Source organism: Pomacea canaliculata, linkage group LG7, assembly GCF_003073045.1.
Source record: "Pomacea canaliculata isolate SZHN2017 linkage group LG7, ASM307304v1, whole genome shotgun sequence".
NCBI classification, from domain to species: domain Eukaryota; kingdom Metazoa; phylum Mollusca; class Gastropoda; order Architaenioglossa; family Ampullariidae; genus Pomacea; species Pomacea canaliculata.
The window spans coordinates 5,891,857-5,912,857 of record NC_037596.1 but is presented as its reverse complement, the minus strand read 5'-3'; the positions used below and the strand labels follow the sequence as shown (position 1 = coordinate 5,912,857).

Here is a 21,001-nt window from a genome sequence, read left to right as displayed (position 1 = left end):
AGTATTCAGTTTTGTGATAGAAGCAACAAAATTCCTCAAAGCTTCTTCCTTTCAATGATTACCATTAAACCCATCCTTAGTAGGTACGGATATGTCTTTGCTCACGCGCGTATTTAAGAATGTGCTGCTAGTGCCACAAATCAGACAAATGTATTTGAACTCTATTCTATTATATAAAATGTATTATATTCTATTTTATAATGTGCACTTGATGCCTAGTCGAATCTTGAAGTTTTTCAATGAAGACGTCAGTGCCATTACATTTGTTGTTTATGAAACAAGTTTTCAACATCACGCTGCAAATAATGCTTCCTCGAAGTTGTTCTGTTGCGCTTTATTTGTGACATTTATTTGTGACATTTTATTTCCGAATAAGATAAACTCAAAAATTAGTGTTTTTGTAAACTAAATGATGCTTAATGATGATGTATCTTCCGTGACATTATGTAAGAAATAAACTGCAATGTGCGTAACTGTAGACAATTAATTTCAAATACAACGCAACAGTTTCGTCCCTAAAACAGTACATTGTTTTGAGTTGAAGTTATTAAAAAAAACTTTAGTTGTTAATAATTCTAATCGGTAGTCAAGAGCAACTGCATATGCTCTGCTTAAACTGACATTTGAGATTTGAGTAAGTCAGGATTGTGTTAAAGGAGTAAAGAACCTAATAGCAAGTGTGCTTGGGAATCTTGAATAAGTTAAAAAGGCGAAAGCTATTGCATTAAAAACCAACAATCAACGAACTAACCAAAACACCCCAGAGCAACAAGAAACTCTTCCTATCATATTTACAACTCTCCAGTAAAAATGTATCATTTCAAGTATTCCTAGTTTCTATCTACTAGAATAATGTGTCATCAATTTAAGCTCACCCCTATTACATGTGATTGTCTTGAGCTACATTGCTAAAACAAAAAACCAGAACACGTGTAAGTGCTCTTAGAAAAGTGAAGAATAGCTCCACCCTGTTGGTTTGACTGTGTGGTTGCGCACTTACCAAGACAACTCCAGATTGCGCTACTACATCAATTGTTATTTACCTTCGAGTGACGTCAAATCACACAGTAAACCGCGTCATCATTAGTCCGGAAAATACGACAAAATATTGATGTTATTAGTGTGTTATTCCAAGCTTACCTGGCTGAAGAAAATCAAGCAGATACTGAAACTTTGGCGAAAAAGAAACAAGTCGGAAGCAAATCAGGAAGACAGAGGAGAGAACGACTACGAGAAAGGATCAAAGGAAGAGAAAACTGACAAAAGGACAACAACAAAAAAAATAGTCAAACAGCCAGACAGATGTCATGCTTACGTGAACTACTATAGGCCGAATATTCATATTGCATGGCTGTACCGGCAACTGAAACAAAATCACGCGCTGTTTAGTTACATCCATTGCTCATGATTGGACTTTCTTGGATGCACGAAAACATTTATTTTCCATTTATTTTATTAAACATATTACAGGCTTAACCCATCTATGCTTAATTCACACTGTTGCAATATAGCATATGTAACAATATAACAGACATATAAGATATTGTATGTCAACATGTATTTATAAAAGTCTAGTCGCTGCTATAAAAAGCCAACAGAAAATTTAATATAAAAATTTTAAAGTATGTATTTACTTCTCATTGATATTAGTCGTGCAGGGCTTCTGCTTACGCAAAAAATTGCGTACAGTACGCATTAAAAGTTCGTAGGACCCCTTCAATTTTCGTCAATGGGGTCCCCTTCAAATTTGGGCGAAGAACAAGGACCCCTTACAAATCTAAAGAAGGGGTCCCTGGGACCCCAAAGAATTTAGCCTTAGCAGAAGCCCTGGTCGTGGTTTAGTCTTTATATTTTCATGCTTTTTCGTGTTTCCTTGAGCTGTTAGTAAAGTGAACTTAAATGATTGAGAGGTAAAGAAGTACAGCTGTATCATTTATATACATGTTCATATATAGACAGTTTTTATTTACAGCTTACTTAAATGCACGAAATAGTGTAGATGTTCAGGTTACCTCATATCTCTATTATCTAAAGGTAAATTTTCAAAGTGCTTTTTTAAACAGCATGCACGTAAATGATTTTTCTGAGTTATGAGCGTTCAGGTTAGTATTTATAACTGATTTTCATGCACCCTAGATATTAAATAAGTTGTCGCATAATATTCGAATTTCTTTAATACTGAATAAAATGAATAATTTGGTTCTGCAAAAGTATTAATATGTTCTAATCATTTATGTCTCTTAGTAGTATTAGTTTCAGGAATATTTTAGAAAATGAAAATATGTTAAACTATGAAACAAAGGTAATTTAGTGTGGTCTCATCGAGAATAAGTAGAGGTTGATAAAAAAAAAATATTGTTTGATTACGCGTACTATCTTAACTGACATCACTGTTATGTTTACAACACTAAACTTTGAGGGACAAAATGCAAACAACCCACCATCTGTCTCAGTTAGATCCTTCTTCTTGGAAAGGATATCTAGTGCGTTCTGGATACTAGTAGCTAAGGAAAAGAAAGGTGTTAAATGTAAACTGACAATTCAACTTTTAGACACTGACAGATATATGATAAAATTACAGTTAAACAATGAAACAGATACTGAAAACAACCATTCTGTTTCGTCAGCTGTCTCACCGCACTTAACTCTACGCTATTTATAGACTGTTTTAGTTAACCTGCTTTAGTAACCAAAACATCATCATCTGCATGCAGATGAAGATCAGCTGTAGCAGAATCAAATCAAATCAGAATACATTTAGTCATCGGATTGCTATACAGATTAAATAATAGTTCACCTTCAGTACCAAACAAAATAAGCGTCTGAAATACAAGAGTGTTGCAACTTTATCTATTAAAAATGTATTTACTTTAAAAGCAACAAAGTATACTTTAATGATTGACTAAATTTTATTGTCTTTACTGTCAAACATTTCACGTAGATAATGTATATTGTCAAATAAACTTACTAAGGAAGGTTTACGAAAATGTTAGCTGCGAACCAAACATGTACTGTCCTTGAAGGTCAGACAGAAATTAAAAACAAGTGTGACTGTTCACATTATAACATATTTTAATTTTTTAATTTATTCTATTTGACAGATATATAACATAAAAAAATACAATATTTAAAAATATAAACAAACAACACATGCACTTAAGGTAACAGTCACATATTTTAAATTCATCATTTAACAATAAAGCGAGAAAAGATTTTTGTTTGTAAACCAATTCCATTTCTAGATACTCAGTCAAACAACCCAACCCCCGGATAAAAAAAGTCATAGGAACTGTCAGTGCACTTTGACAGTCAAAAAAATGCCACACATTTAGCACATGAGGGATGCCTAGCCACTGAGCTGCAAGAGCTGAAATATCAAGGTGCTCTGGATGGTTGGCTAAAACGAGGCATCCCCGGATGTCCAGTCAAGCAGTTATTATTCTTATTCTTATTATTATTATTAAAGCAGATTACTATAAAGTATAGTAAATTTCTCAACCGCAGAGTCAACTCAATGCCCTTTACCAAATAAGTAACAGATTTTATAAAAATAAGTTCAAAAACACACCAAACGTATTAATTATACAACAACATTGCAACAAACAGAAATGCATGAAAAAGAAAATAATGCACACAAAAATGAACACATTATCAAAATGATAACAGTAAGAAATTCTTGGCGAGACGGTATCTACAGGCAGCTGTGTGCTAAACAATTTTGCAAATCTCAGAAGACACAATCACAGTGTGTACAGCTTAAGATTCCCAATCCATGTACGGATGCAAGTCCAAAGAGCCAACGAAGACAAGCAGACACGCAGCTACCCATGTCTGGCGAGCACATAGAATGCAGGCAGAGACGTCCCCAGAGAGCTTAGATGTAGAGAGGGTGCACTCCTTCTTTATCCTTATTGTTAAGAAAAGTAGTGACGGAGTTGCGTCCCTTCGAAAAGATGCTACGGCCGAGTTGCTACTATCAACCACTACTAAACAAAGTCGTCGCTAGCACTGTTTACTTTGGAGTAAAATGTCTAGGAGTTTGCGATATCAAATGACCTTTATCTAAGAACAGATTTTTGTGTCTTTTTATTGATGAGAATTGCTTAGATGAGGGTAGTTTGGGAGAGTTTTAATACATGTATGACAGCTGACTATATTTAAAAGGATAACTTTTATAAATTCAAACAGCACATCCATGAGCACAAATTTGCATTTATTTAAAATCCATAAAAATCTAATTTATGAGAATTTATTAATATGAGAAAAGCAGTTAAAAAACAGAATTACACATGAATATAAACAAGCCACATTCAGAATACTTGCTCACATATACTGAGACATATAGATTTCTGTTTACATACAAGCATGGGCAATAAATTCTCACACAAATCCATAATTAATAACAATCATAATACTACTATTAATAATAATGTATATATTTATATACATTCATATCCCTTGTTGTAAGAACATTGGTTGACAATTAAAATAACAGCTATGCTTAGTATGAAATATACAGCAAGCAGGTACTCAAAAGGGATCATTCTCACATGTACTTTAAATGAAGATTTTATAACATTTTTTCTTTCACACTTTCTATAATAATTTTAACTACTTTAGCTTAAAAGCTACAAATGATGTAACTTTAAACATTTTTTTATTTCTTTTGCTCCTTTTTCAAAAAAGGACACAAAGCTATCTTTCAAAGAAAACATTGATAAATAGATTAATCACACTTCCTTTCAGATCACATGCACCATGTGGACAACAGAGGTCAATGCTTTTTAGCTCTTTCCCACAAAAAGTCGAATCAACTGAGATTTAATTTTTTCCAGGAAGTAACTGGTCAAACATTTTTACAACATGTACACTCTAATATCGTTGACTGTCTCACTCAGAATTTTTGTTTTTTGGTGGTGGTTGTATGGAGAAAATGGCTAGAGGGTCACTACAGTTATCATCAAAATTATTGAAAGTGATATTTACTTTAATCAATAATGTCTTTGTCATTTAAACAATCGATGTCATGGTCATAGTCATTCTCGTCAATATCTACATTACATATCATTATGTCCTGTTGTTGTCAGTGGTCACAGATGTCAGAGTCAATAAAGAGCTGTCATTGTCCTTCTGGCAATTATTCCACTACTGTGATGAAACAGGTTCTCAATCATGATCTGACGGAAGAATAATCTAAACTGTTCTGCAGTGGGATTATGCAGATGCTCCCTCTTTCCTGAAAGCAAGAAAAAAAAAGTCTTCTAAGCAGTCGTGATTCAGTTTTTTCTGTAAGAAGTAATGAAATACCATGATTTGTCTGAAGCTCATCAAAAAGCTCAGAAGAGCCTGCACAGTCATCTTCCACCCTGTCAGACAAGGTAGTGCATTGGATGAGGGTGTTCTCAACAGTGTGCAACCATTGCAAAGTGTCACAGAGAAACTCTTTATGCCCAGATGCAAGCTATGATTCATCATTAGCCTTATGTGCCAGTTAGAGTGATCTCCTCATGATAAAATGTTAATTAAAAAAATAAAATATGACAGAAACAAAGGCCCATGATGTAAAATATGGCTTAAGTATATATTGGAATATATCATTATCTAATAATCATAATTATCCAACCTTGAATGGTGGATTTGGAATGGGCGAAAATTGTGGGTACTGCATTCCAGACAAGACTTTTTGGGGGTTTGACAGTTGTACTGACTTTCCTCGAAATGATCCGAGCAAAGACAGTATCCTTTTCCATACACATCAGATGGTGTAAGATGGTCAAAATCTTTCCTTCTCGTAAAGTTCATCATATTTTCCACCTGTTGTAATAATTTTTTCAATATATTAATAACAAATTTTTTATAACACCTCACCCCAGTGATGAATGCCTTAAATGAAAATACTATAACAAATTTAAATAGGTTTCTAATCAGATAAGTGAGAATTCGTCACACAGTTTCACAGTATAATCAGTAAAGTCGTTTTAATAATCATAGAAATCAAGCAAACGCGTTGTGGTAGACTGCTTTCAACTACAGTACACTTATGGATCGTAATTTGAGAATAAATTTGTAGCTTACCTCTCTTCGTCCTTTGGGAAATTGTGGAAACGTTTTTCTTTTGAGGTTGATTTAAATCTGGCGTTCTGACAGTTTGTTACTGATGGTTTTGGTCATCTTCCATGATTCTGATCCGTAAAGGAGGGTGCTGATAACATTTGACTTGAAGATTCTCAGTTTGATCTTCTGGCTGATGTTTGTTGCCTTCCATGTGCTCCTGAGTGAGGCGAAGGCCTGGCTGGCTTTCGCCAGTCGGGCTCGAATCTCCACCTCCGCATCCCCGGTGTTTGACGATCGCCTTGTGTCGTGTTGTTTCGTAGCATCCAATTACGAAAGATAACTCTAACCGACGAGTTTTCCCGCGGTCACGAGTGAACCCTCTCTACATCTAAGCTCTCTGACGTCCCCTCAAGATAACAGCCGTGAAAATGAGTTCACAAGACATTAGAAGGTACATGCTGCTGATACATGTAGATCTATTATCCAAAATGTAGCGAAGTGGTTTGAAGATGAGAAATTGTAGAATCTGCAGTGAGTGAAGTGGAGATCAATAGTCGACAAAATTATGCGGGCGCAGGGACAAAAAGCAATCCCGAGCAGAAGCAGGAAGCAAAACAAAAACACCGATGAACAGTTCAGATCGCGATTGACGAAAATAACCGGCAAAGACAGAAAGAAGACTAAGGATCACAAAAAATGCAGAGAGCAGTCACTGTCAAGCCCGCTTGGCAAAGAGACATAATTCTACATTCAAGTTAAGTGAATGTGATGGCGAGTCAAGCCGCTGAATTGCAGTCTTATAACATCTCTATTTGTCGCGCAACCTTACTGGAACTTCGGAAAATTGGCTGTACTCGTTCTTATTTCTCTCTGACTTAGGCAGCTAGAATTTTATCTTCCAACGTTAGTTTGCAAGTACCAGCTTGTATATCTCCAAAACAGACTGCTTGCTTGCGGAAGGTCTAAAGCAATTCAGCAATACTTTTGTGGAAATCAAAGCACGAATACGCGACACAATCCTCAAAGAACTGCACTGGCTTCCATTACATTATCGTATTCAGTTTAAAACCGTTATCCTTGCCTTCCGTCACTGTGAATGCTCTCCTCCCTCATATCTTTCAGCTTATAATTATTGTTACCGTAAAATGTCTGTTCAGTACATCATAATATCTGTGAACTGTAGCAAAGTACACTACCATTTTCTTCGGCCGTCTAGAAATCACACAAATACGCACACTGACGAGAAGGGAAACAAACCAATATTTAACAAGCAGACGAAATACAAAACTCCATAAAAAATGCAAAGATGCGAAAAACCCGAATGTTAAATATGTATAGAGACAAACAAAGCATATGTTAACAATGATTCAAATTAATTAGAGGTAGGATGAAGAAAATGTTTACCGGCAATTTGTTGTGCTTTACAGTTTTCACATGGTGGACTTTGTTCTTCATGAACTGAAACATTTCTATCAGTTGTTTAGCATCAGCATGAAGAAATGAGTCACAAAAATCGATTACGAGAAGTACAGTAACTACAAAAAAAAATTAAAGAGTGAAAAGTTCGCGTATGAATATTTCTCGCCAATCGTAAAACTTTGCTGATTATTTAAGTTATTTTGTTGAAGAAAATATTTTTTTTCTTTTTTTCCTAATAGTATTTTATTATTTTTTTTATTGCATTCATTCTTTAAATTACTTCACGTAATTAGTTTTTCTGTCCTTATTTTCATTCGTTCCTTTCTTTCTTCTTTCTATTTTATTATCCCTTAGCTTCTTCTGTCTACCTTTCACCCTTTTTCTTTAATCCATGCACTATTTGAAAACTTATCGTCTGTCTAAACGCTTCTAACTAAAAATATGGCAATAGTCTTGGTTTGAACCCTAAGTTATACTAAATCAATCAAAAAATTAAAAAGGGCAGATCTGCTTCTTTATCAGACGAGTTTTGTACTTCCTGTATAAAGTATCCAAATACCTTCTTTAACAGCCTATGCACGGAAAGTCTGTCCTGTTGTGAATATAATACTGATATAATAATAAAATACGTTTAATGAAATCGAGAACACTTTATAGCTATGGTTTGGATATTAGAAAAGACAAATTAAAAAACAAGTATCAATACTAAGATATTCAACGTCAGATCGAAAATAAGTAAATAAGGCCGGTACAAGAAAATCAAGAAACACCAATGATTTTTTATTTAGTTTTGGGTGATAGTATAGTTTTTTTCATAATAGGTTTTTTTTTCCTTATCTATCTTCGACTGTTTTCAATTTTTTATTTTTGTTTTCACTGTTCCTTTATTTTCTTCTTCTGTCTCTCGTTTTGCTTCCTTTATCAATTCTAGAAAGGTTCAAAGATTATCTTAGAATCCAAGTCAAATGGCTGGATTGAAAATTTAAAAAAAAAACTTCCATTGATAGTTTGTTTAAGTAATTTGAACCAAACTGATCACAGAGTAAAGAAAAACAGCTGCTGCATTTAGATGTGTATAGTGCAGGTTTTTTCTAGCTTATTTTAGTGATATTAGTTTTAGATGGTTCTCCTTGCTCACTTATCATGTGTCCATAGAGTTTTAAAAAATTTAATGTTTTATCAAAGCACAAAATATTTTCTAAGCTCTCAGTACTTGTTTAGGTATTTATTTCTATTTTTGTGTACCTAAAAGTATTAATTATAACTGTAAAAGTTGTTGTCATGTAAAGAAATTTTCCTAGACTGTACGCTTGATACAACTAAGAAGATCAACACGCAGCCTTCTATAGAATTAACAATGCTATCCAATATTTATTTAGAGGATGCATCTCTATTATAGATACAATAAAAGAAGAAAACATTTGTCATAAGTATTGAAACTAAAAATCATACTCTTTGAATGTTAACAGCATATAGAATCAATGCCGTTACAAGAAATATTCTTTGAGTAAAGAAAGTATATCAACTACAAAAATGTATGTTATATTACAGATACATACTAATAATCTCTTCAAATCAAACACCTATCTCTCTTAAGTCTTTCTCCTGAGACATATTCTTCAACACATTCTGGATGCTTACGTCTCTTTGATCTCTAATGTGACTGAAAAAGCCATTTCGATACAACTCTCATTTCCCACTACCCAGTCAGCATTTTGCCCCTTTCGTAGTACCGAGACTACTCTTATTAAAGTAGCAACTGACATTGCCTGACCACGACAGAGGTGATGTTTCTGTTCGATCTTCTTGAACTGTATGTCGCATTTAATACAATCTACGCTCCTTCAAAGTCATCTCAGGCACTTCAATGACATAGTTTGATTACTGAGGACACTTACAATGTTTGTTGATAATCATCTGTCATATCCTGTGCCACTTACTTGCGGGATTTCTCAATGCTCTGCCCTCGGACCCATCTTATTGTCTTACTCTACAATCATCACTATACAGTATTCTATAAGCGATGTAAAAAATATGGATGACTGAAAACAACTGAAACTTAATGACGATGAAAAAGAAGCCCTTTTCAAAACGACAAACTCGATCTACGATTATCTGCCAACCCAATACCATTAATCTTGGTTTCATCGTCACTGCTGATATGACTCTTCACAAACAATTTGCAGCTATAACAGTCTGCTTACTTCTTCGGCATCCTTCCGACGCAAGTGTTCACGTGTATTCTAAGTGCGGTCGTCAAAATGATGCCAACCTAGATTTGAATAACGCACCCTCCCCCGTTCCACACTTTATTCCCCTTTTCTTTCCTATCGTCTTGATTGGTTTCTTCAAATTCCCCCTATTGTTGCTATAACAAGTAGTAAAGTGTCATAAGCTTGTTCATAGGGCTTGGCTATGCAAACAACCTTATTATTATTATTATTATTATTATTATTATTTTATTATATTATTATTATTATTATTATTATTATATTATTATTATTATTATTATTATTAACCCTGTGTGGTACAACGAAACGGCATAGATTTCATCGACGCAAGCGTACTCTTCCCTACTCTACTTTCTACCTAGCCAAAGGCACATGGTAGCACAGCCATGTTGGTAATCTTTGGAGACAGAAATTCTAAGGGAGTTACCTCCTACAGAAAATCGTGATTCTCACAGGCATCGTTTGGCAAGGGTTTCTGCGTATGGAAGTACCGGCAAAGGTGCTTACGTGTTGGCGACCAAGCCGAACTGCGGAAGAGGGGTATTGGCTGTGAAGAAAGGATGAATGCCACCAAATATAAAACCCCTAAAAGAAATATGGGAGAAACCCCGCAGAAGAAACGTTATGACCGATCGGTTGAAGTTCGTGTGCAGGACCACACACCTTTGGGCAGGCTATAAAGATAAAAGAAATTACATAGCTTGCTTATCATAATAATAACGTTCTTTGTGCCACATACCAGCCCTATAAGCAAGCGCATTCCACAGTAAAAATACTAATTATAACAATTATAATAATGATTGGGAAAAATTGAAGAAACCAACCAAGACGACAGGAGAGAAAAGGGAATAAAACCGTGGAACGGGGAAAAGTGTAAACAACTGAACGAATAGTCCTCCATTATCTGATGTTTATAAGGAGCTGCTGGTAGAGAAACATGCCGGATTATGTGCCGGCAGGAGCACTGTTTAACAAATTTTTAGAATTCGGGTCCTCATCAGAAAACACCTGCAGCATGGTAAGGATCTCTGCCATAACTTTATCGACTTTTTGAAGGCTTTCGATAGAGTATGTCACGATGGGCTAAGCAATTGGCTACGGACCTTCAACGTGGAAGAAAGTCTTGTAAGTACCATCAAAGAACTGTACGACACCTCCAAGAACTCTGTACTCTTTAACAACCAAGCTCTTCCCAACAACGGTTTGGTGTGCGCCAAGGCTTCCTCTGTCCCCATTGCTTTTAAACATATACCTGGAGAAAATCATTTAGGATATACCCAAAATGATCAAACTTTTTTGTGTCATCGAAGATTGGTGGGTCGCTAGGTAACCTCCACTTTGGAGACAATATCGGTTTGATGGCGAGAAGCAATAGCGAGTTACAAACCCTCACTGTCGTCCGACATAACACCTTGCCGAAGACGGTTCTCTAGGGTTACGCTATGAGGGCGGTTGACGCCGAGGCAAGCAAAAGAACTAATGTGAAGGACTGGCTGAAAGCTACTTGAGACAAAAATTGTTAAATCGTTAACATAGTATCCAATCACCTGTGGGACTCCGGGGTGTGCTTGCTAGCCAAGCATGTCGTAAGAGGCGACTAAGGTGGACACGTGACCTAGAGGTAAATTAGGTTGTGCTAGGGCTAACAACCTTACCATGTAAAAAACAGATGTTACAGAAACCAAAACCAGAATACTCGCTACGATTGGCGAAAGTAATGAAGCACGCCAGGTGACTGGATTTATGACGGACGACAGCCAAACCCGAGAGGGAGCTGGCGCCCCGACAGTGGATTTACCGAAGCCGAGGCAAAAGTTGAGGGTGGGATGCTGGAATGTCCAGATCTTGTACCAGACTGGCAGGATGCTCCAACTAGTCAAGGTGTTTGGCAACTACAACTTGGACATCCTGGGAGTCAGTGAGGTCAGATGGACCGGCACCGGAAAGATGAGACTACCGTCAGGACTTCCCATCTTGTTCTCTCGAAGATCAGACGGCCAGCACTCTGACGGAGTAGCTCTACTCCTCAACAAGAAAACGGAAAAGGCACTGCTGGAATGGAAGCCTTATGGACCCAGGCTTTTGAGAGCAAGATTCCATTCAAAGTACACCAAGCTGACAGTACTAGCTTGCTATGCACCAACAGAAGACTCCGAGGTAGAAGACAAGGATGCTTTTTACAATCAGCTCCAGGCAACCTCGGAGAGCATTCGAGCCCACGATATGTTGCTCATCATCGACGACCTCAATGCCAAGGAGGGAAGTGACAACACCTGCAGGGATCATGTCATGGGCAAACATGGAATCGGAACCATCAATGACAACGGAAAGACTGGCAGACTTTTGTGAAGAAAACAATCTACTGATTGGAGGCACACTCTTCCAACACAAAGACATCCACAAGGCAACGTGGACATCACCAGATGGGATCACAAAGAACACATGTCATCATCAGCCGAAAATGGAGGAGCTCACTTCAAGATGTCAGAGCCTACAGAGGAGCAGACATTGCCAGTGACCACACTCTTATGATAGCAGCAGTTTCTCTGAAGCTACGTCGATCGCGAGGAAAACAGGCACGTCAGCAGAGAGTGGACTCCGGCAAACTGAAAGATCCAGCCACCAAACGGGCCTTTGCTATGGAAGTTAAGAAAAGGTTCCAGGCACTAGGAGACCAACAAGAGATGACCTTAGACGACTTCAATCGCGTCTTACGGGAAACAGGAAAGAAAATACTTGGCTTCCAGCGGAAGAAGAAAGAACGATGGATCAGAGAAGCCAGCAGACAGCAGACCTCTCCAGAATCGCCCTACGATGGACTCCAGACGGCCGAAGAAAACGAGGAAGCCCAACGGAAACTTGAAGAAGAACAGTAGAAAGGGAGATTAAAGGAAAGGGCTGGACATGGGGTCACCTAGAGCGGGCTTCAGCTGATCGACATCGGTGGCGGACTCTGGTTGAGGCCTTATGGGCAACCTGATGCACGAAGAGGATTAGATAGAGTATCCAATGCCGTCTTCAGCCGGCCTTCCCAGCATGTTTGCTCTGCTTAGACAACGCAGGCAGCCAAAGACAGGACATGTCCACCGAACGTATCGTCCGCGCATCCCAAAATGTATTCTGGCAAAGTGACATCTGAGAGAACCACTGGTCGCCCTAAACTACAGTATAAAGACTCTGCAAAAGTGTTGTGAACATGATCTTGACGCTATTCTGAGTCTTATTGCTGATTGTGCAATGTGGAAGTGTTTGGCCAGTGTTTGATCAGGGGAAGATCAGCTATAGGACGCCATAATTGACGATTGAGAGCAAGCATTCTCCTAAGAACCACAGGTTACAATCCTAAAGGTATCAGCTACATTGTGTATAATATATAAAAAAAACCTCTATTGTTTCTAAAAGAAAGCTATCATCACACTACGCATAGGTTAAAGAGGATAGATTGGTGTGAAAGCATTGTTTGAATGTATTACCTGCCATTATTGCTTCTAAGCTGTAAATAACACAATTTTTCTGCGTAGATCTAAAATGCTACCACCAAATGTCTTTTTTACCTTCGATCATTTGTTGTAAATCAAAAGGTGAAGTTTGGGCACAGCAAACTAAACAAAAGAATGACCACATTTTAATAAGCAATATGAATAAACATGTAGTCCAGCGGTTCTCAACCTGTGGGGCGCGACCCCCTGGGGGGTCGCGACGTGCCTACAAGGGGGTCGCGAAGGTGGTCATTTTTTAAAAAAGTTTCTTATACTGGTATTAGTGAAATTAGTTTACATTGTGTAACCGAGTGGTGAGGGCGATCAAACTCCAAATCTCTTCTCCCTATTCAAGTACACTGTCTCGGCAATGCAGTGACTTCTCACTTCCAAAACTCAAAACACAATCCCCCCTCAACAATTAAGCCTCCAATCTCCCTCCTCTCACCTTTTGCCCTCTCTCTTCCCCAATCTCTCATCGCTGACTCCCTCTCCCTCTCCAGTCACACCTCTCTTTTTTTAAAAACATCTAAAAGGCACGCATTCAGGAAACGTCCATCATTCACACCCTTCATTCGCACGTGCTCAGTCCTAGTACTCTAGGTCCCTGACAGAAGGCCATGACCAGACAAGGAAGGACACCACCATATTACAAACAACTGACAAGATGAATGCTTTCGTCCGAAACATTTCGTTGTGGACGCAGAAGATACTCCAAGAAAATATTTTTGATATGTTTCCGTGCTTGTGTAAGTGCAAGGCTGACAATTTGAATCTTGATCAGGTGAAGAAGTAATTATTGCCATCTAAGCGGACTGCAAGAAAGGTTTCAGCATTATTTCGCTGAAATTGATGTGACTAAATACGATTGGATTCGTAATCCATTTCTGGCTGATCCTAGCACAAGCGGGTTGTCCACGGAAGAAGAAGAGCAGCTCATCGACCTTTCGAGTGACCAATCCCTGAAAATGGTCTTCCAAACACACCAGTGCCAACATTCTGGATTAGCATCAACGGTGAATATCCTCTCCTTCTGAGAAAGCAATGAAAGTTCTGCTGCCATTTTCAACTTCATATATGTGTGAGCAAGGATTTCAGCATTGCACTGAAGTCTCAATACAGAAATCGTGTGGACGCAGAGGCTGAGATGCGAATAGCAGTGGGTACGAACATCGCACCCAGGTTCGCTTCTCTATGCTACAGCAAGCAGGCTTAACCTTCTCATTAATCAAAGTGAGTGTCCAATAAAATAATATTTATTAGCACCACAGAATTTGCTTTAGTAAAATTTCATTAACAGTTATACTTCTTGCAGATACGAACTTTGTTATCCGTTGTTGATTTCCTCGACGCGGCGTTCGAGGTTAGCTAAGGCTCCCCCCCCCACCCCCCCGCTCTTCCACCGACCTACCTGGCTAAGGGGGTCGCGGACGTACCGGTGTTCGTCAGGGGGGTCGCCACATGTAAAAGGTTGAGAACCGCTGATGTAGTCTATTGAGAAATGAGTATTCTAATACTTTTTATTTTTTAAATGCTGGTCAACAACCTCAAACATGCTTTTAATTAAATCGGAGAACAGCTTATGGTTGTATTAAAATAATAAATGTTATCATCAAAATATTATTTTAAAATGCTAGTGCAGGTGACCTGACCCACCTACAAAATCTCACACACGCAAAACACACACACACTCGCGGGCTTATGTTTTTTTTTTTATCTGAGTAAAACCCTGCCAGAGATTTGCTGACAAATAATTTGATGCATATAAAATATTTACTGACCCCATAAATCTAACAAAAAAATTAAAAAGTGCCTCTTTCTACGCTCACAAAACTTTATAATGTTTTGAATATTCTGATAATTTGACTGGAAAAGTCGTGCAACTCTAATGTCTTATGAACCTGGAAAATGCTTACAACCCAAAATTGTTTTTGAAATATGTAAATGGCAAATTATGCACCTATTCTAAGGAAAGAACCAGAAGCTTGTAGGCATAGAATTACAAGTATTCATTGCTATGACATAAATTCTTATAAACTTTTTGACAGCATGAACACATAGTGATAGTAATGTGGGGGGAGGAGAAGGCATAACTAATATTTTTGTGTGAGCAATGATTACTATTTGGGTTTATATCTTCGCTACTATGACATATATGTTAAGACATAGAAATGCAGTGAAAGTCATTAAATGTAGAAATAAATGCAGTGAAGTAAATAATCGCAACAATAATGTCTTATATTGAAATAAATTTCATTCATTTCAAAAACATATTTATGGCTGCTATATACCATAATTATCGAGAAACGCATACACCCAAAAGATTCAAAAAGTTAATCTGCGTTAGTCCCCAAGTTTGTTAGTAAAGAAGCATTGGGAATAAAAACCTATCATTTGCTGTGTGGCCTTACTGCAGCAAGGACTATCGTCTTTGGTCGCGTTCACAGCTTGTAGGCAGTGTGTGAGCGTGTTGAAAGGGATACGAGAATTTTATATTCATTGTAGATAATGATGACAACAAATTTTATGTTTCTTTAATTTTTTTTTTTTTACTTAATAATGACCGTGAATGTCATCAAGTTATACAGACACTATGAGATGTAAATGTCTGCACTGTGACCTGTGTCAATTTATCAGCATGACTCTAAACTGTGGTTGAATTATAAGATGTTATCATCAACCAGAGAAACACGCCGGCAGTCGGGGAAACAAATGTACATTCAATAAGCAAAAAAGTAGAACAATAAAAAGGAATGGATACAGATGGTGATTTACGAGAAAAGATGATTAGTCAACACATTATGCAGTTAAAATCAAGAGGTTAGGCCGGAAAAGATAATACAGCAATAAGGAAACAAGAGAAAAATTGCGGAAACAGAACTACGTATCGTGAGGTCAAAAAGCGTTATAGGAATTTATGTCCCAAAAATATTTTCACTAAAGAGAATACAAAACTACTATGTAAAACTGCTTTATTCGTCGCACAACGAATACGTTAAGCAGCACAGAAAGAATAGTATAAGAAATATCGCTTAACAGGTGTAAATTGTAAAAGTTCAGATACAAGAAGGAGCTTTTTAGCTCTATAAGTATCCAACAACATTTCCTTTACCTTCTCTCGTGTAAGACAAATCGGACACTGGACGACAGGAGCTCGCCGCTAAACAAATAAAATGTGCATTTAAGAAAGCGTCGATGGTGGTTAAATGACAGAAAAACGGGGCCAGACGTAACAGACAGTTTAAAGAATACAGTAAATCAACTTCTCGTCTAAGCGACTGCTTACTGTACAATTAGATTATGCATTCTTGGGGAAAATGCACACTACAAAACTCTACCTTTTTAAAAAAAAAAAATTAAAAAAGTTCATATTTTGTGCAAGCTACTTACATGATTTGAACTTAAGCGGAAAATCTATATCGACTTTTAATACAAATTTTTCTTATGTAATTTTTTTAATTGGTAGTTACAAAATATATTAAATAATGAGAAGAAATAGCTTTTGTATGTTTCAAAGAAAAATTTGATTAATAAAGCACTTGTTGTACTTTTAAGATTTCGTAACAAATTTTCCTGGACTAATTGTTTTCCTTTTCTGCGAAAAGCTTTAACACATATCCCGAGAAGCAGAAACAAATACAGATCAGTTAAAGAAAAACAACCAAACAGGTAAATACAACCCTAATGATTTAGTGAAAGCTGAAAATATGAAGACGATAATTCAAAGCATAATGTCGATAGACTATGAAAAAGGCTTACACCAAGAACTTTTGCAGTTGCAAGGCGATCGACTGCGATCACGAGCTGAAACATCATTAATTGTTGCTCAGTATCAGTGGCAAGAAAAAAGGAACTATTTTCAACTACCTTACATTTACAAAGGCCTATAAAGCATATAAATAATTACTATCAATTGCCCGCTGTTGATAAAATGTTTCTATAAAAATTTCCTTTTTTTCTTTGTACTCTTTTGATATTTTCTTGCTTTCGTTTTTAACCTTTTACTTTCATTCAATTTTTTAATTCAAGCTATCATATTATTCAGCTACGCTTGCTTTTTCTTCATTTCTCCTTTTTCATTTGTGTTTGTTTCTTTGGGTTTTTTGGGGGGTGGGGGTGTTTTGCTTTGTTTCAGTCTTTTCACTTTTCACAACTTAGACTTCATAGGCTGTAGATCAAAATGAGGCAAGGTCTTAACTAATTTGATCAACATGTAGATTATTACATAAAATTGATTTTTGAAAAACTTAAAAAGAAGTATATATTTATACATATAAATGCTTCTTAACACAAAGTGTATTTAAATAATGAGTTCGCCGTACTTTTACTACGCACTGTTAATTTATCTGTTCCACCTTATTTTCTGCTGGTAAATCTAGGTATAAAACAATATCTAAGAACAGTCAAATAGAGGGGGAAAGAAAGCCAGCAAAGAAAACGACAGTCCCAGTAAATGCAGACAGGTAGAAAGCGAGGCTTACTTGCAGATTTTCCGCATCTAGGACACGGAACATTACGTTCCAAAACTGAAACATTATTAACAGTATCAGCATCAAATAAAATCAGAACCGCTTTCAACTATTTCTAATTGTCTCTGTTATAAAGGAAAGCACATTTAAGCATTGTATTTGTTTTTGTGATTTGTTTGTTATATCTCACTGAATGCTTTAACATTTTATTCTTTTGTCTTTTTCCCCTTATATCTTCTATCATTTTCTATTACATTATTTTAGGCCTCCAGGTTTTTTCTTTTTTTTTTCTTTTGTGCCTCCTATTTCTTCTTCTATCTTTTCGAGCTCTGTGCTGCAATGCACTTTAGATCGAAAATAAGACACGGTGAGCATCGGTTTTCACAAAACATTTGGTAATTTAGATAGGTATAATTTTTATATATAGCTTACGGTAATGCAAAAAAAAAAGGTATCTTTTAAAAGTATTTGTTTACATGCTTTGTAGCACAAAACGCATTTTAATAACAGCTTATTGTACTAATGTAGGGAAAATGTTTGATTTGGTTTAGAAATCCTTCCCCTCGCACACACACATAAACACACATGTATAGCTATGACATGAGTACCTTAATTTAAAAGTAGCTGAATCCTCTGTAGTTCGTTCCTTTGTTTCATGGTTGGTTGGTTGATTGATTTATTTGGGAACTGCTTCCACCTTGAGGTGATTTTGCACTATGGGGGAGAGGGAGGGGGAATCGAATCGAATATTTTGTTTAGGCTATCGGCTCCTAACAGGAGGATGACATCATGACTTTGTGTATTTCTATTACATTACATAAAGATATGTTGCAACATGTGTAATATATAACGTATAATATATAAAGTGGAACTCCCAGACTTAGTTGGGAACTGCTTTCGCGTTGAGGTGATTTAGTACTATGGTAGAAGAGGGAGGGGGAGAAAACCTGAATACCCGGAGAAAACCCCCGACGTACAGCCCTGCGAACAGGTGTCACATGCAGAGAGAGTCCCGAGAAGAGATCAGATCCCAGAGCCCTTCATTGCAGTGGCGACAAACGAGTGTCTTAACCACTACACCACCGGGCGCCCGGTTCCCTTTCTTTCATGACATGCACACAGAATGTAACTACCGAAACGTGTAACAACATTACTTCCTGATGTCTGAGCACTCGCTGGTTTCAAATTCATATTACATACACCTGAAAAACGAAATTTATTGTACATCTCATATGAATATATTTCTACGTGGATTTGATTAAATATTTTAAATATATACTACTTAACCACTACACCACCGGGCGCCCGGTTCCCTTTGTTTTATTACATGCACACAAAATGTAACTACCGAAACGTGTAACAACATTACCTTCTGATGTCTGAGCGCTCGCTGGTCTCAAATTCATATTACATACACCTGAAAAACGAAATTTTTTGTACATTTCATATGAATCTATCTCTACGTGGATTTGATTAAATATTTTAAATATTATAAATACTTCTACAAACTATTCCATATTTTTCTCTCCCTCACTCATATATTATTGTATGCTTCTGAACTGTGGGGTAGAACACTGAGTAGAATGGCAACAGACAATATGAAATCTCGTACCCCACTGTTTTCTGTTTTCCCATCTCTTACTGTAGCCCTGCTTTCTTTTATTGTCATTTTCCCTATCCCTTGCTCTCCCGTCACCAATACCACTATTCATCTGCCAACTCCCTATATCCTTCCAGGCATCGGTGCGAGTTTTTGATCTCGCCGTCCTGCTAAGAGCGCACTCGAGCTCACTAGAGCTTCAAAGCGCAAGATCAGGCACACAAAAGCTCTAAAGCCCATGTGACTTCATCTAACTATTGTTTATTCAGGCATACCCATTTTATGTATTGATTTAAAAAGGAACAGAGACTACCGATAAGCCAAGCCCATATTGAAGGGAGATAGTTCATGTCCTGTCAACAAAACACGACCTCCTGCTTTAGGTTACATTACATTTCCATTAGAGTTGATAAGGCGGAGACCGAGCCCACAGAAAGTCTTGAGCAGTTTGTATAGGGTTTAAAGCTGCGATCCGCACGAAATGACACAATATGTAGGCCATAAACGAGAAAGAGATAACCCTAGCTCTTATATTTGTTTAAGGCAGTACTTGCATCATCATGCGTGCATTCTTCTTGACACAAAACGGCGACTTGCTAACCAGGAGACCCTTTCGAGTGTGCTTAAAAAAGGGCAACACGCCAAGAAATCACATCAACTTGGAGTCCCTTATACGATGAATATGCAATATCAACAGTACGAAAAGAAAACAAAGTAGATGTGACATTCACCAGAAAACACTTATAAACACCGGTGCGCGAAAGTCGAATCCAGATGACGCTGCACCAAAGCGGCCAATAGCAACAAAGGCTGCAAGAAAAAAAGTGGTGGCAAACTAAAGGCCTTTAATAGGGCCGGTAGTAACTCAGTAGGAAAGCTACATTTTTTTACTTTCTAGCATCCCTTTCTTGGAGGTGAGAGAACTCTATGGCTGGCGAATAAAATTATGTTAAATTTTGTACGGTCATGTCATCTGGTAAAGTGAAAGAAAAAAAGCAGTACTGTACTGTGAACCAAACTAAACCTAGTCCTTTGAAAGCAAAAATGCATCCAACTAAAATTTTAATACTTTGCTTTTGAATTATGGCTACATAATTACTGAACGAAGGAGGGATGGTGGTGACAGTAGTAGAATATAAAATCATCATGATCATCATTTAAGCCCCTGCAACATAATACACATAATGCACCAGTTAGCAATACAAGAACATGAAGGAAAACAGATATGGGAGTGTGGGTGAGAAAGAACAACAGGAAGGACAAGTGATACTGGAAATTTCCAAAAAAGATATGCTCTAAGTCCAGAATGGAAGGCATGTACCAACTCCGCTATGCGGAGAGACGGGGCAAGCCATTCCAAATACTGGGGCCGGAAAAGAAGAAAGAGCGACGGCCAAATGTCTTCAGTCTGATACGTGAAATAGAGAGAAAACCGGCGTGGGCCGAGTAAACTGACCTGCGAGGATGGTATGGCAACACAAGCTTAGACCACGAACTTGTGACTGGACTGCTGGCAGACGATTTTTTCCGGTTCACGGCTAAAACGAGGCAGGTTTTTACAAAGCTTCCAGTTTTGTCACATTCATTGTTCAGGTTCGCCGAGACTAACAGCGGAGAACTTCGCAAGAGGCTAAGCGTTGGTCTCTTTAGACAGACAGCAATACACCTAAACACGTCCGTGCTCAGATTGGGGCAAGACCATGAACAACACGAAAGCAAAGCATGGTGACCTTGAATTTGATGCGAGTT

At 37.4% G+C, this 21,001-nt stretch overlaps 1 protein-coding gene across 6 annotated transcripts in view; it reads right to left on the bottom strand.

Moving 5' to 3' along the window:
- LOC112567668 overlaps positions 1 to 21,001 on the bottom strand; it is a 68,937-nt gene that overhangs the window by 25,002 nt on the left and 22,934 nt on the right. For all 6 annotated transcript variants that reach the window (XM_025244385.1, XM_025244388.1, XM_025244387.1 and 3 more), the window contains exons 11-18: positions 19,022 to 19,069; positions 17,665 to 17,709; positions 16,943 to 16,987; positions 16,296 to 16,343; positions 13,259 to 13,306; positions 7,459 to 7,512; positions 2,442 to 2,504; positions 1,316 to 1,363 (exon numbers count right to left, since the gene is read on the bottom strand). In XM_025244385.1, coding sequence (XP_025100170.1) covers positions 1,316 to 1,363; positions 2,442 to 2,504; positions 7,459 to 7,512; positions 13,259 to 13,306; positions 16,296 to 16,343; positions 16,943 to 16,987; positions 17,665 to 17,709; positions 19,022 to 19,069 — 399 coding nt within the window. The remainder of the gene's footprint in view (positions 1 to 1,315; positions 1,364 to 2,441; positions 2,505 to 7,458; positions 7,513 to 13,258; positions 13,307 to 16,295; positions 16,344 to 16,942; positions 16,988 to 17,664; positions 17,710 to 19,021; positions 19,070 to 21,001) is intronic.